Raw genomic sequence first — 12,048 nt, 5'->3', positions numbered from 1 at the left:
CCCTTCATGGACTCGATGTTTTTAATTGCGGTGGATGCACATTCAAAATGGCCAGAGGTAATAAAAATATCCTCAACCACCACAGAAAAAACTATCACAGTCTTGCGAACCATATTCGCCAGGAATGGGCTGCCTGAACAGATTTGCTCCGACAATGGACCACAGTTTGTGTCTGAAGAGTTCCGGAGGTTCTTAAAGAACAATGGTGTTAAGCATTACACATCCGCCCCATATCATCCAGCCACTAATGGATTGGCCGAGAGGTTTGTTCAAACATTCAAGGCTATCAAGGCAATGTGTAATGAAGATATACCCCTACAACACAAGGTGGACAACTTCTTGTTTGCCTACCGGAATGCGACACATGCGGTTACCAACCAAACTCCTGCCATGATGTTCTTCAATCGAAGACTACGATGCCGCTTGGATTTGCTTAAGCCGAACATCAGAAGAGATGTGGAGAACAGGCAGTTTCAGAATATGAATGAAAGGCCGACCAGGAGTTTTAAGATAGGTCAACCAGTTTTGGCCCGGACTATCGCACAGAGAAATGGCAGCCAGGAACGATCTGTACACGGCAAGGACCTCTCATGTATACCATGGACGTTGGAGAGAGCATTGTAAGACGCCATGCTGACCAGATTCTAGAGTCACTGGAAAACGTCAACTCCACACCACAATCTGATACACCTGGCGATGAAACCGAAATACCAATTGCATCTACCGCAGAATCGGTGATATTGGAAGCAGATGAACCAAACAACAACATTGATCCCGACTGAACTTTACCAGAAGAACCTGATACCCCAAAGAGGCGTTATCCAGACAGAATCAGGAAGCCTCCTCAAAGACTGAACTTATAATTGCTTAACCTCAACCAATGTATCTAGCAACCGTAATTGTAATTGTAATTAGTTATCATTTAGTTGTTAAATGAATGTTATGTACTGTTTATCTAAAAGGGGAGGAATTGTTGTGTATGTCCCTTTAAGGGAATAACTGGTCTCAGACTGCAGTACCGGCAGTGACCACCCCTGTATAAAAGGCGCTAGCAGCCTTCTGTAGTTTCAGTTTCCAGAGTGTCTCCATTCAGCAAAAACTTGTTAAACCAACTCCTGCATTCCGTGTCTCCATTAACACACGGATTTAATAAGGGTAACTTTAAAAAAAATCATATTTTTGTTTTTGGGATATTTGGAAAGTGTAGTTTCAATTAAGTATATCAGTGTTATTTTCATCTAAAAACCTCCTCCCTCATCTCAATCTTACTGTGATGATGTTTTGCTTCAATTAGTGTAAAATCTGTGCCATTTATCTTCCCTGCACCAAACAACTATATGTGTACAATATTGTAGATTGAAAGTCGCATCTTGAAACGTTATTTTATTGATGATAAACGTTATCAATCCTGATGATAGAGAAAGGTCTGTTCTGGCCAGTGATTGCTCTGCTCATCCTGGGCGAAGAAATATTGCGTGTTGTGCTGTCAGTGGCAAGTGTTTGTATTGTTGCTGTTGCTTCCCAAGGTGCTAGTTTAAAAAAAAAACTCTTTTAGATGTGTCTTGGTGCCACCGGGGCAGTAGCATGGTAAGGTAAATTCACCATACATCTGCTGATTAGACAACAGTAATGTAGGTGGCTTGCAGTTTAAAGGTGCATAGCTTAATGGAGGCACAAAACTAACAACTTCCAGCAACTTCCTAGGAAAGTGCAAGGACAAGGTGAGTCTACCAGCTATGTCTTTGGTGTTTAGGCAAGTAGGCTTAATGTTGGCTGCTCTTAATACCTGTAGCTGGGAACTAGCGAATTATTCAGTAGGTTAAGTTTAAGAGGCACCAACGCTGCCTCCGCAAGATCCTGCAAATCCATTGGCAGGATAGGCGCACCAACGTCAGTGTTCTTGCTCAGGCCAACATCTCCAGCATCGAAGCTTTGACCACGCTCAATCAGCTCCGATGGACGGGTCACATTGTCCGCATGCCTGATACGAGGCTCCCAAAACAAGCGCTCTACTCGGAGCACCGGCACGGCAAGAGATCCCCAGGTGGGCAGAGGAAATGCTTCAAGGACACCCTCAAAGCCTCCTTGAAAAAGTGTAACATCCCCATCGACACCTGGGAATCCCTGGCCCAACACCGCACAAAGTGGAGGAGAAGCATCCGGGAAGGCGCCGAACACCTTGAGTCTCTTCGCTGGGAGCAAGCGGAAGCCAAGCGCAAGGAGTGCACGTCAACCCAAGCACCCCACCCACCTGCCCCTTCAACCACCATCTGCCCCACCTGTGACAGAGTCTGTAGGTCCTGCATTGGACTCATCAGTCACCTGCAAACTCATTTTTAATGTGGAAGCAAGTCATCTTCGGTTCTGAGGGACTGCCTAAGAAGAAGAAGAAGAGGTTAAGTTTCTAATGTGAAATAAAATGACATTTAATATGTGTAGAAATTGTGTACAAATGTTTAATGAGGTGGCTTGTCAGTTCACATTACCAGTGACATGAACTTCTTAAATTGTACAATCTGTCCTAACATTTGTCAGACCTCTGCTCACAGTTGCTTTGCAGCTTATGTGGTGTAAGGGATGCAGTTGGCTCGTCAGATTTACAGTCTCGCCACAGGGAGAACCAGAGAATTGCTGTGATTGGTTTGTCACCATAAAAAATCATGACTAGTCAGTCTTTTAAATGTGTGCTTAGTAGAATCACCAACATTTGTAATTCTGTCACTAAATGAATGTCAAATTTTTTTAGAATATGAATGGAAGGAATGTGGACTAACTGGATTCAAGATGCACTTGCACAACCATTTTTAAAATTTAATATATATATATATATTAATACATAATATTTGTGTACCCTGATGACACTACAGAGTAGTAGAATGCCGGTTAAGGCTGACCTCAACTATGCTTTCATTGTGAATCAGCATTTGTAAGAAGTGCTTCACAAGACATCTCAGTGGATAAGTTATGTTAGATGGTATAGAGTGTAAAAGTCGAGATGTAATGGTGAATCTATATAAAACCATGGTAAGGCCTCAGTTGGACAGCAGTTTTGGACTTCACACTGTAGGAAGAATATTGAGACAATCGAGAGTTTACAGCACAGATTCACTGATGCTGCCTGCTATGGGGAAATACAAGTACAAAGAAAGACTTGAGAATTGGGGCTGTTTTCATTAGGCGAGGGGAGATTAAGAGGTGATTTGATAGAGGTGGTTAAAAATCTGACGGGATGGGACAGAGTTGATGGAAACAGATGGTTTGCAGAGGTTGAGGGGTCCAGAAGAAGGGCACATAGATATAACATTAAATGTAAGGACAGAGAGCCGGAGAAACTTTTCTACACCGAGGATTGTGAGACTGTGGAAGGCACTTTCTGAATTAGCGATTGACACAGAAACCATGTCATGTTTATCAGAATGGATAGGTGGTTGAAAGGGGAATAAATGGAAATGGGGGGAAAAAGCCGGTATATCAGATTAGGAGTACTGCTCGTGTGGCGGGAAAACACCAACACAGATTGGTTAGGCCAAATGGCCTGTTATTGTATTGGAATTCGATGGAATGCGATGTAAAAAATCTGGTACTGTAGTTTGTAACATACATGGGCTGAAGTGTTAGAAGGTTAGGAGTTGTCCACCTTGCTATAATTGCTGGAGCCTCCGTGGCAAAAATGTTGTGTAAAACACCAGAGTTTGGAGTAGTAATGCAGTGAAAACAAAGTGGGGGAAAAAATTAGAAAATGTTGTGGTGAAGCAGATGTGCATAAGTAGGTTAAGATGGCAACAGAGTTTATAGAACTGGCATTCTAGCACCTGGGCTTGCTTAGAAACATCTCCCTCCAGTGACTCATTTCCCCCACCCACCCCTCCATCCCCTGCCCCTCAAGAATTTGCTTTACTAAAGCTTTACTGTTCTTAAATTATTTTTTGTTATAATGGCTTACTTTACGTGGTTGCCTGATTTATGGTATATTTTGCCTATTCAGTGATGTGTTTGTTTTTCAGCTGTGCGTGGACTATATCAGCAGTACTCTGACAGTAGAATCTGCCTGTGAAGCACTGCAGGTAATTCCTTAACAGTCTATTCTTTCTACTTGCATTGATATATATTTCCTGTGTTGGTCGTTGGAGGCTGGTGGTTAAAATTGTATTTGTATTAACCCAGTGCCTGGCAGTAACTATAGAAGACTGTAACTTGCCTGTTATTACCGGGTAACATCATGTAAGCCGTGGTCCAATGCCGTATGCAGGACCCCGACTGCAATTTCAAGGTACAAATGAGTGGAGTGTGTGCGATGCACGTTCCGCTCATTTGTACCGGGCGGTGAACAGCCTAACTATGGGAAGCTACTCGCAAAACAGCCCAGGAAATATCTAATTTTTTTGGGATCATGCCAGCAGGAGCAGGAGAGCTCCTCCCGTGCCCACGACAAAACTCTGGGCCACTGCTGGCCCGTCCAAGGTCCTCCCCGGAACGCCTTATCCCCTAGGACACCAACTGTTAGCTGGCTCAATGTAGGAGCCAGTCGACGTTCTGCCCTCCCAGTGATAGAAACGAGGCTTTAAGTGGGTTGCGCCTCCTGCCCATTCACCGTCGGTAATTAAAACCGGCCCTATTGTTTTTCTGTCTTTTAAAAGGCTTTCAATTTTTTTTAGAAAGTGTTACTTTTTTGTTGTCTCTACATTTTTTTTGCACTTTTTGCTCCAATTCCTCCTGTGAACTTCCTGTATTTTCTAAAAAAGAAACACATCAAGAAAGATCTTAAAACGTTGTTATATTTTGCTAAAGAGTGCAGAAATAGAATAGTTATAGCTGGTTGAAACTGAGAGCCCTCATTTTTGCAATGAAGCTTATACATTGCAAATTGACAGTGCTGGTGATAACTAGTGACATTCCCATGAAACTGCTGCTGTATTTGGAATTTAAAATATGGGGTAGTCCAAGTAGTGCAGGGTAGCTATTCAAATCTTGGAACAGGTGCTGCTCCTTTTCCTAAATATTCTCCTTGAGTGAGGTACCAAAAGGCTGATGGTGTTGACGGAGCTGTTCTCCAGCGAGATAAAATCGTAGGGGAGGCTGAAGAAATATTTTCATAATATTTTGGCCTAAAAATAGTAGCCTTTGACCACAGACAGGAAGCATTTGTTCCTTTGTATAATGTTTCCTTGGTCATTCATCAAGATGTACTGTACTTTTAATATAAACTGCCCTTACTGAGTTCCATGACCTGAGGAATTAACACTTGCCGTAAAGGGCTGAAATACAATATTCTGCTTCAATACCACACTTTGGAATAGCAGACATTAAACTCAGAAAGACAGATTGCAATAACAGATATATTTACAGTTGTATAGAGATGTGAATATTTTCTTAATGGCCATAGATTAGGAGCTGTGCCAGGGTAATGGGATTTGGGTGTCCGTGTGCACAGATCTCTAAAAGCTGGTGCACAGGTACAAAAAGTAATCAAAAAGGGTATTCTGGAAATACTCAGCAGGTCAGGCAGCATCTGTGGAGAGAGTAACAGAGTTAACGTTTCAGGTCGATGACCTTTTGTCAGATTGCCAACATTTTCTGTTTTTATTTCCAGCATCTGCAATATTTTGCTTTTGTAGTCAAAAAGTGTAATGGGTTAAATTATGAGGACAGCTTGCATAACCTTGGTTTCTATTCCTTTGCAGTTATAAGATTGAAGAGTGATCTAATTGAGGTGTCTAAAACGATAAAGGAATTCAATAGGGTAAATACAGAGAAACTATTTTCTCTGGTGCGGATTCCAGAACAAGATGTCCTAATCTTAAAATGAGAGCTAGGCCAGCTAGGGGTGAATCCAGGAAGCATTTCTTCATACAAAGGAAATGAAAGAAAGACTTGCATCGGATGTCCCAAAGCGCTTTACAGCCAACTAAGTACTTTTTGAAGTGTAGTCACTGTTGTAATGTAGGAAACACGGCAACCAATTTGCGCACAGCAAGGTCCCACAGACAGCAATGTGATAATGACCAGATAATCTGTTTTAGTGATGTTGTTTGAGGGATAAATATTGGCCTGGACACTGAGGATAACTCCCCTGCTCTTCTTCAAAATAGTGCCATGGGATCTTTTACATCCACCTGAGAGAGCAGACAGGGCCTCAGATTTACCTCTCATCCGAAAGACAGCACCTCCGACAGTGCAGCACTCCCTCAGTACTGCATTGGAGTGTCAGCCTAGATTATGTGCACCACAACCTTCTGACTCAGAGGCGAGGGTGCTACCAACTGAGCCACAGCTGACACTGGTAGTGGAAATCTGTAATTCTCTCCCCCAAAAGGCTGTGGATGCTGGATTAATTGAAATTTTCAAGACTGAGATTGATAGATTTTTGTTAGTTAGTTAAGGGTATCAAAGGATATGGAGCAAAGGTGGGAAAATGGAGTTGAGATGTCAATTAGACCAGCCATGGCTCGAGGGGCTGAATGGCCTACTCCTGTTCCGATGTGTCTTATGTTCCTATGTTCATTGCCTGTTCCATTATCTCGTATATCAGGATTGTCAGAAGCTGCAGTACCGGTGAGAGGCAACAGGTTGATTGCCTCCCTATCCAGGAATACATGTATAATATAACGTGAATTTGCAATGCATGTGCACAAACAATCACCAGATTGCCAACGGGCACACTGCCCCTGTTTGATGCTAGATCCAGATCAGCTACGGAGAGAATTGAGAACAGCTGGGAGAGAATTTGCGATACATCTTGTACGTTTTCAGGTTCCGAAACAAGTGCGACAAAATCCAATACAGCAGCGCGACGTTCCGCAGCGGAAGACTGCCAGAAGTGCACTGGACGTCATATTGGTAGGTGCCCACGACAGCTGCCTGAAAGAAGCGGAGGCATCAGTTAAATATGATAATAAGGGCCCCGTGCCTGAATCGTTAAATTGGTGTCTCTGCACGCCTGAAATGTCACTTCCTTAACTCACCCAGAGAATCATGGCAAGAACAATCGGTAAGATGCAGAGCACCATAGACTGCACCCCATCACCGTCGACTGCACCCCATCACCGTCGACTGCACCCCATCACCGTCGACTGCACCCCATCACCGTCGACTGCACCCCATCACCGTCGACTGCACCCCATCACCGTCGACTGCACCCCATCACCATCGACTGCACCCCATCACCGTCGACTGCACCCCATCACCGTCGACTGCACCCCATCACAAACCAGTTCTGTGTTTCTCACCAGGAAGGGCTTCCATTTCCTCAATGATCAACCTATTATTACCACAGGCAGCGACTCATGCAAGTCTGTGCCCAGTTTCCTGGCAGCAGTCATGACGCTTTCGTACTGTGCCAGTCCTCAATACCCGCTTTGTTCCACACAGACCATTGCATGCCAGGCTGGCTGCTGGAGGATAAGGACTATCCCCTCACCAACAGGCTCATTACTCTTGACAGGAGCCTGGGCACAGATGTGGAGCGCCGATATAACGAGCCATGTGTCAACAAGGGCTCTGATTGAGCAGACCATTGGCCTCCTGAAACAACGATACTGCTATCTGGACAGCTCAGTAGGGGTTCTTCAACACAGACCAGAGCGGGTGTCAAGATTCGTTATGGCTTGCTGCGTGCTTCAGAATCTTGCCATCGAAAGGGGTTACGGGGAGAGGGCAGGGAAGTGGACGTGAGTCTAGGTTCAGATCAGCCATGATCCTATTGAATGGCGGAGCAGGCCCGAAGGCCGTATGGCCTACTCCTGCTCCTATTTCTTATGTTCTTATTATCTTGGAGCTGCCTCAGGAGGAAGGAGTGGAGCAGAAAGATGAAGAAGGGGCCGAGGAGCCAGATGATGCAGAAGAGGAGCTCGGCGCACGAGTACAGCGAGCTGGCAGAGCTGTCGGGCATCAAATTATTGAGGAGAAATGTTTTAATTAATAAGAGGCAAGAATTTGGGTCCTTTGAAAGCCAGAGGAGTTGCTGGACCACAGAGCCAAGGAGGCAGCAGTCTGAGCTTCCAGCTAATCTGTCAGACCTGTCACCAGAGGCTCCATTGTTGTGGTCCTCTTGCAGTGTTCACAGAGCTGACCACTCGCTCCATGGTTGACTGCATGTTCCCAATGCGTGTATGAAGATGGCACACAAGTTGGAGCTGGACTCCTTCGACATTGTGCACAAGCTCGCTGGCTTGATCTTCCAGAATTACCTAGATTCTAGAACATTCCCAGTGGATTGGAAGGTAGCAAATGTAACCCCGCTAATCAAGAAAGGAGGGAGAGAGGAAACTGGGAACTACAGGCCAGTTAGTCTGAAATCAGTCGTCGGGAAAATGCTGGAATCCATTATTAAGGAAGTAGTAACGGAGCACTTAGAAAATCATAACGTGATTAGGCAGAGTCAACATGGCTCAATGAAAGTGAAATCGTCTCTCCTATCGTCATGCCTCCTTTCTTCTCTCCTCTCTTGGATACTCTGCCCTCCCAAATCCCTACCCCAATCCTTCATTACTCTTCGACCTTCCTATTCTCCTGCTGCCGTCCCAGGCTTGACTCCCTCTTACATAAACCAACAGCTTCCCTCTGTGCCCCTCCTGGCATCCTATGAAGGGCCCATCGAGGCACTCGTCGCTGCCTCCTTACGAACAGCAACCCCACTGTCCCAGCCTACTCTCTCGCCGACTTTCCTGCCCAGCATGCCCACTGGGGGCTAATCTTGCCAATCTCCTCATCCAACTCACCCCTCCCAGCGCTGACCCTGTGCACGCTGGCAGTGGGTCAGCCATCACAGACCCTCTCTGTATCTCTCTCCAGAATGTCCGTTCACTTGCGAACAAGGCCCTTGCCATTCATGAGCTTACCGTGGATGATTGCATCGCCATCGTGGCCCTGACGGAAACTTGGTTGAGGGTTGATGACAACTTACCTTTAAATGAAGCCTCCCCACCTGGCTATACCTTCCACCACTTGCCCCAGTCAGACTGCTGTGGTGGCGGTGTGGCTCTGATCACCAAATCACACCTTGGTCTGTCCCCCTACTCCTCCAGCACATTCTCCGCCTTTCAACATCTCACCTTATTCCACCCCCTCACCTCATTTAAAATTCTCGTTCTCTACCGCCCACCCAAGTACCATAAAATTTTTATTATTGAGATATCTTCACTGCTTTCCTCCCTCAGCCTCTGCACCGAGCGACTTCTCATCCTTGGTGATTTCAACCTCCATCTCAATTCATCATGCTCTCTCTCCTCTGAGTTCACTAGCATTCTATTCTCCCTTAATCTCTCCCTCCATGTAAACTCCCCAACCCATATTCACGGCCACGCCCTCGACCTTGCCATCCCTCATGGCCTCGCTACTCCCATCATTGTCGATCGCAGATCAGGCCATCTCTGACCACTTCCTCATATCGCTCTCCACCCACATCTCCCTTCCACCCCCCCAACCCTACTTCCTTCTGTGTCTGCCCTTGTAAGAAACTCTCTCCCAACTCTCTTACAAGTGCACTTACGAAGTCCCAACTGTCCAGCCTTTGGCCCTCCATTCACCATGACATTTCTGCAGCTACTGACCTGCTCAACCACACCCTCACCACCACCTTTGATGCCCTAGTCCCTATTTAAAACATTTACTCTCTCTCACCCTGACCATTGCCCCTGGTATGGCTCTCATCTTCATTCCCTTAAGTCCAAGGGACGCAGACTTGAGCGGATATGGCGGACAACTGGTTTAGCCATTCACCGTCAGATCTGGCTGGACCACACAAAGCATTATCGGGTCCTGCTCTCATCTGCCAAAATTGCTCACTATTCCAGAATCATTCTGCAATGCAAAGATAAACCCCAGCTTCTATTCTCCACTGCTAACTGTCTTCTTAAACCCCTCTCCCCGGTCTCCTCCATCCTCACCTCCGACAATAAGTGTGAGGAGCTCATGGACTTCTTTGTCTCTAAGATTGCGACCATCCATTCAGCTGCCTTTGCCACTTCCCTTCCTTCCCCTAGCCCTCTGGGCCAAACTTCCTCTAAGGCTCCCCCCCACTGCCCTACCCCTGAACTCGCATCTTTCTCCAGTTTCTCTCCGATCTCTCCTCATGACCTCTCCGCGCACATCTTGTCTATCAGACCCACTTCCTGCTCCCTCGACCCTATTCCCACCAAACTGCTGACCACCCAACTTCCTTTTCTTTCTCCCATGTTAGCTGACATTGTTAACGGTTCTCTCTCCTCAGGTACTGCCCCCCTCTCGCTGAAATCTGCCGTCATCACCCCTCTCCTCGATAAACTAACCCTTGACCCCTCCGTCCTTGCAAACTACCACCCCATCTCCAACCTCCCTTTCCTTTCCAAAGTCCTTGAACGTGTTGTCGCCCATCTTTTCCACAACTCCATGTTTGAATCCCTCCAATCAGGTTTCCACCCTTGCCACAGTACCAAAACGGCTCTCATCAAAGTCACAAATTACATCCTTTGTGACTGCGACAAAGGTAAACTATCCCTCCTCGTCCTTTTTGACTTGTCTGCAACCCTTGACATGGTTGACCACTCCATCCTTCTACAATGCCTCTCCACTGTCGTCCAGCTGGGTGGGACTGTACTCGCCTGGTTCCATTCTTATCTATCTAATCATAACCAGAGAATCACCTGCAATGGTTTCTCTTCCCACTTCCACATCATTACCTCTGGTGTCCCCCACGGATCTATCCTTGGCCCCTTCCTATTTCTCATCTATATGCTACCCCTTGGCGACATCATCCGAAAGCACAGCGTCAGTTTCCACATGTATGCTGATGACACCCAGCTCTACCTCACTACCACTTCTCTCGACCCCTCCGCGGTCTCTAAATTGTCAGACTGCTCCAGTTCTGGATGAGCAGAAATTTTCTCCCATTAAATATTGGGAAGACTGAAGCCATTGTTTTCAGTCCTCGCCACAAACTCCGTTCCCTAGCCACTGACTCCATCCCTCTCCCTAACATCTGTCTGAGGCTGAACCACACTGTTCGCAACCTTGGTGTCATAATTGACCCTGAAATGAGCTTCCAACCACATATCTGCGGCATAACTAAGACTGCTTATTTCTATTTCAGTAACATCACCCGTCTCCGTCTCCGCCTGTGCCTCAGCCCATCCGTTGCTGAAACCCTCATCCATGCCTTTATTACCTTTAGACTTGACTATTCCAACGCACTCCTGGCTGGTCTCCCACATTCTACCCTACGTAAACTTGAGGTCATCCAAAACTCGGCTGCCTGTGTCCTAACTTGCACCAAGTGCCGTTCACCCATCACCCCTGTGCTCGCTGACCTACATTAGCTCCTGGTTAAGCAACACCTCGATTTCAAAATTCTTATCCTTGTTTTCAAATCCCTCCATGGCCTCGCCCCTCCCTATCTCTGTAATCTCCTCCAGCCCCACAACCCCCCCCCGAGATATCTGCACTCCTCTAATTCTGCACTCTTGACCATCACTGATTATAATCGCTCAACCATTGGTGGCCGTGCCTTCTGTTGCCTAGGCCCTAAGCTCTGGAATTCCCTGCCTAAACCTCTCCGCCTCACTACCTCTCTTTCCTCCTTTAAGACGCTCCTTAAAACCTACCCCTTTGACCAAACTTTTGGTCACCTGCCCTAATTTCTCCTTATGTGGCTCAGTGTCAAATTTTATGTCTTATAATACTGCTGTGCAGCGCCTTGGGACGTTTTACTACGTTAAAGGCGCTATATAAATACAAGTAGTTGTTTCAAGATGTAACTAGCAGGTTAGATAAAGTGGAATCAGTGGATGTAGTATATTTGGATTTCCAAAAGGCATTCAATAAGGTGCCACATAAAAGGTTGTTATGCAAGATAAGTGCTCATGGTGTTGGAGTTAATATATTAGCATTGATAGAAGATTGGTTAACGGACAGAAAACAGAGAGTAGGAATAAACGGGTCATTTTCCGGTTGGCAGGCTGTAACTAGCGGGGTGCCGCAAAGATCAATGTTTGGGCCTCAGCTATTTCACAATCTGTATTAATGACTTAGATGAAGGGACCAGTGCAATGTATCCAAGTTTGCTGATGACACAAA

General features: G+C 46.0%; 1 protein-coding gene across 5 annotated transcripts in view; it reads left to right on the top strand.

Moving 5' to 3' along the window:
• The window catches only part of LOC147122217 (BTB/POZ domain-containing protein 19-like), a 263,418-nt gene that overhangs the window by 99,838 nt on the left and 151,532 nt on the right, over positions 1-12,048 (top strand). For all 5 annotated transcript variants that reach the window (XR_015077709.1, XR_015077708.1, XM_085983136.1 and 2 more), the window contains exon 4: positions 4,005-4,064. Coding sequence is in view for 3 of the 5 variants with exons in the window: in XM_085983136.1 (XP_085839262.1) it covers positions 4,005-4,064 (60 nt within the window). In the remaining 2 variants the exon portion in view is untranslated. The remainder of the gene's footprint in view (positions 1-4,004; positions 4,065-12,048) is intronic.

Source organism: Somniosus microcephalus, chromosome 3, assembly GCF_052327205.1.
Source record: "Somniosus microcephalus isolate GS21.2 chromosome 3, FLI_Smic_1.0, whole genome shotgun sequence".
Classification (NCBI taxonomy): Eukaryota; Metazoa; Chordata; class Chondrichthyes; order Squaliformes; family Somniosidae; genus Somniosus; species Somniosus microcephalus.
Note: the sequence above shows the minus strand (reverse complement) of the source record. Positions and strands in the feature narration are given on the sequence as shown.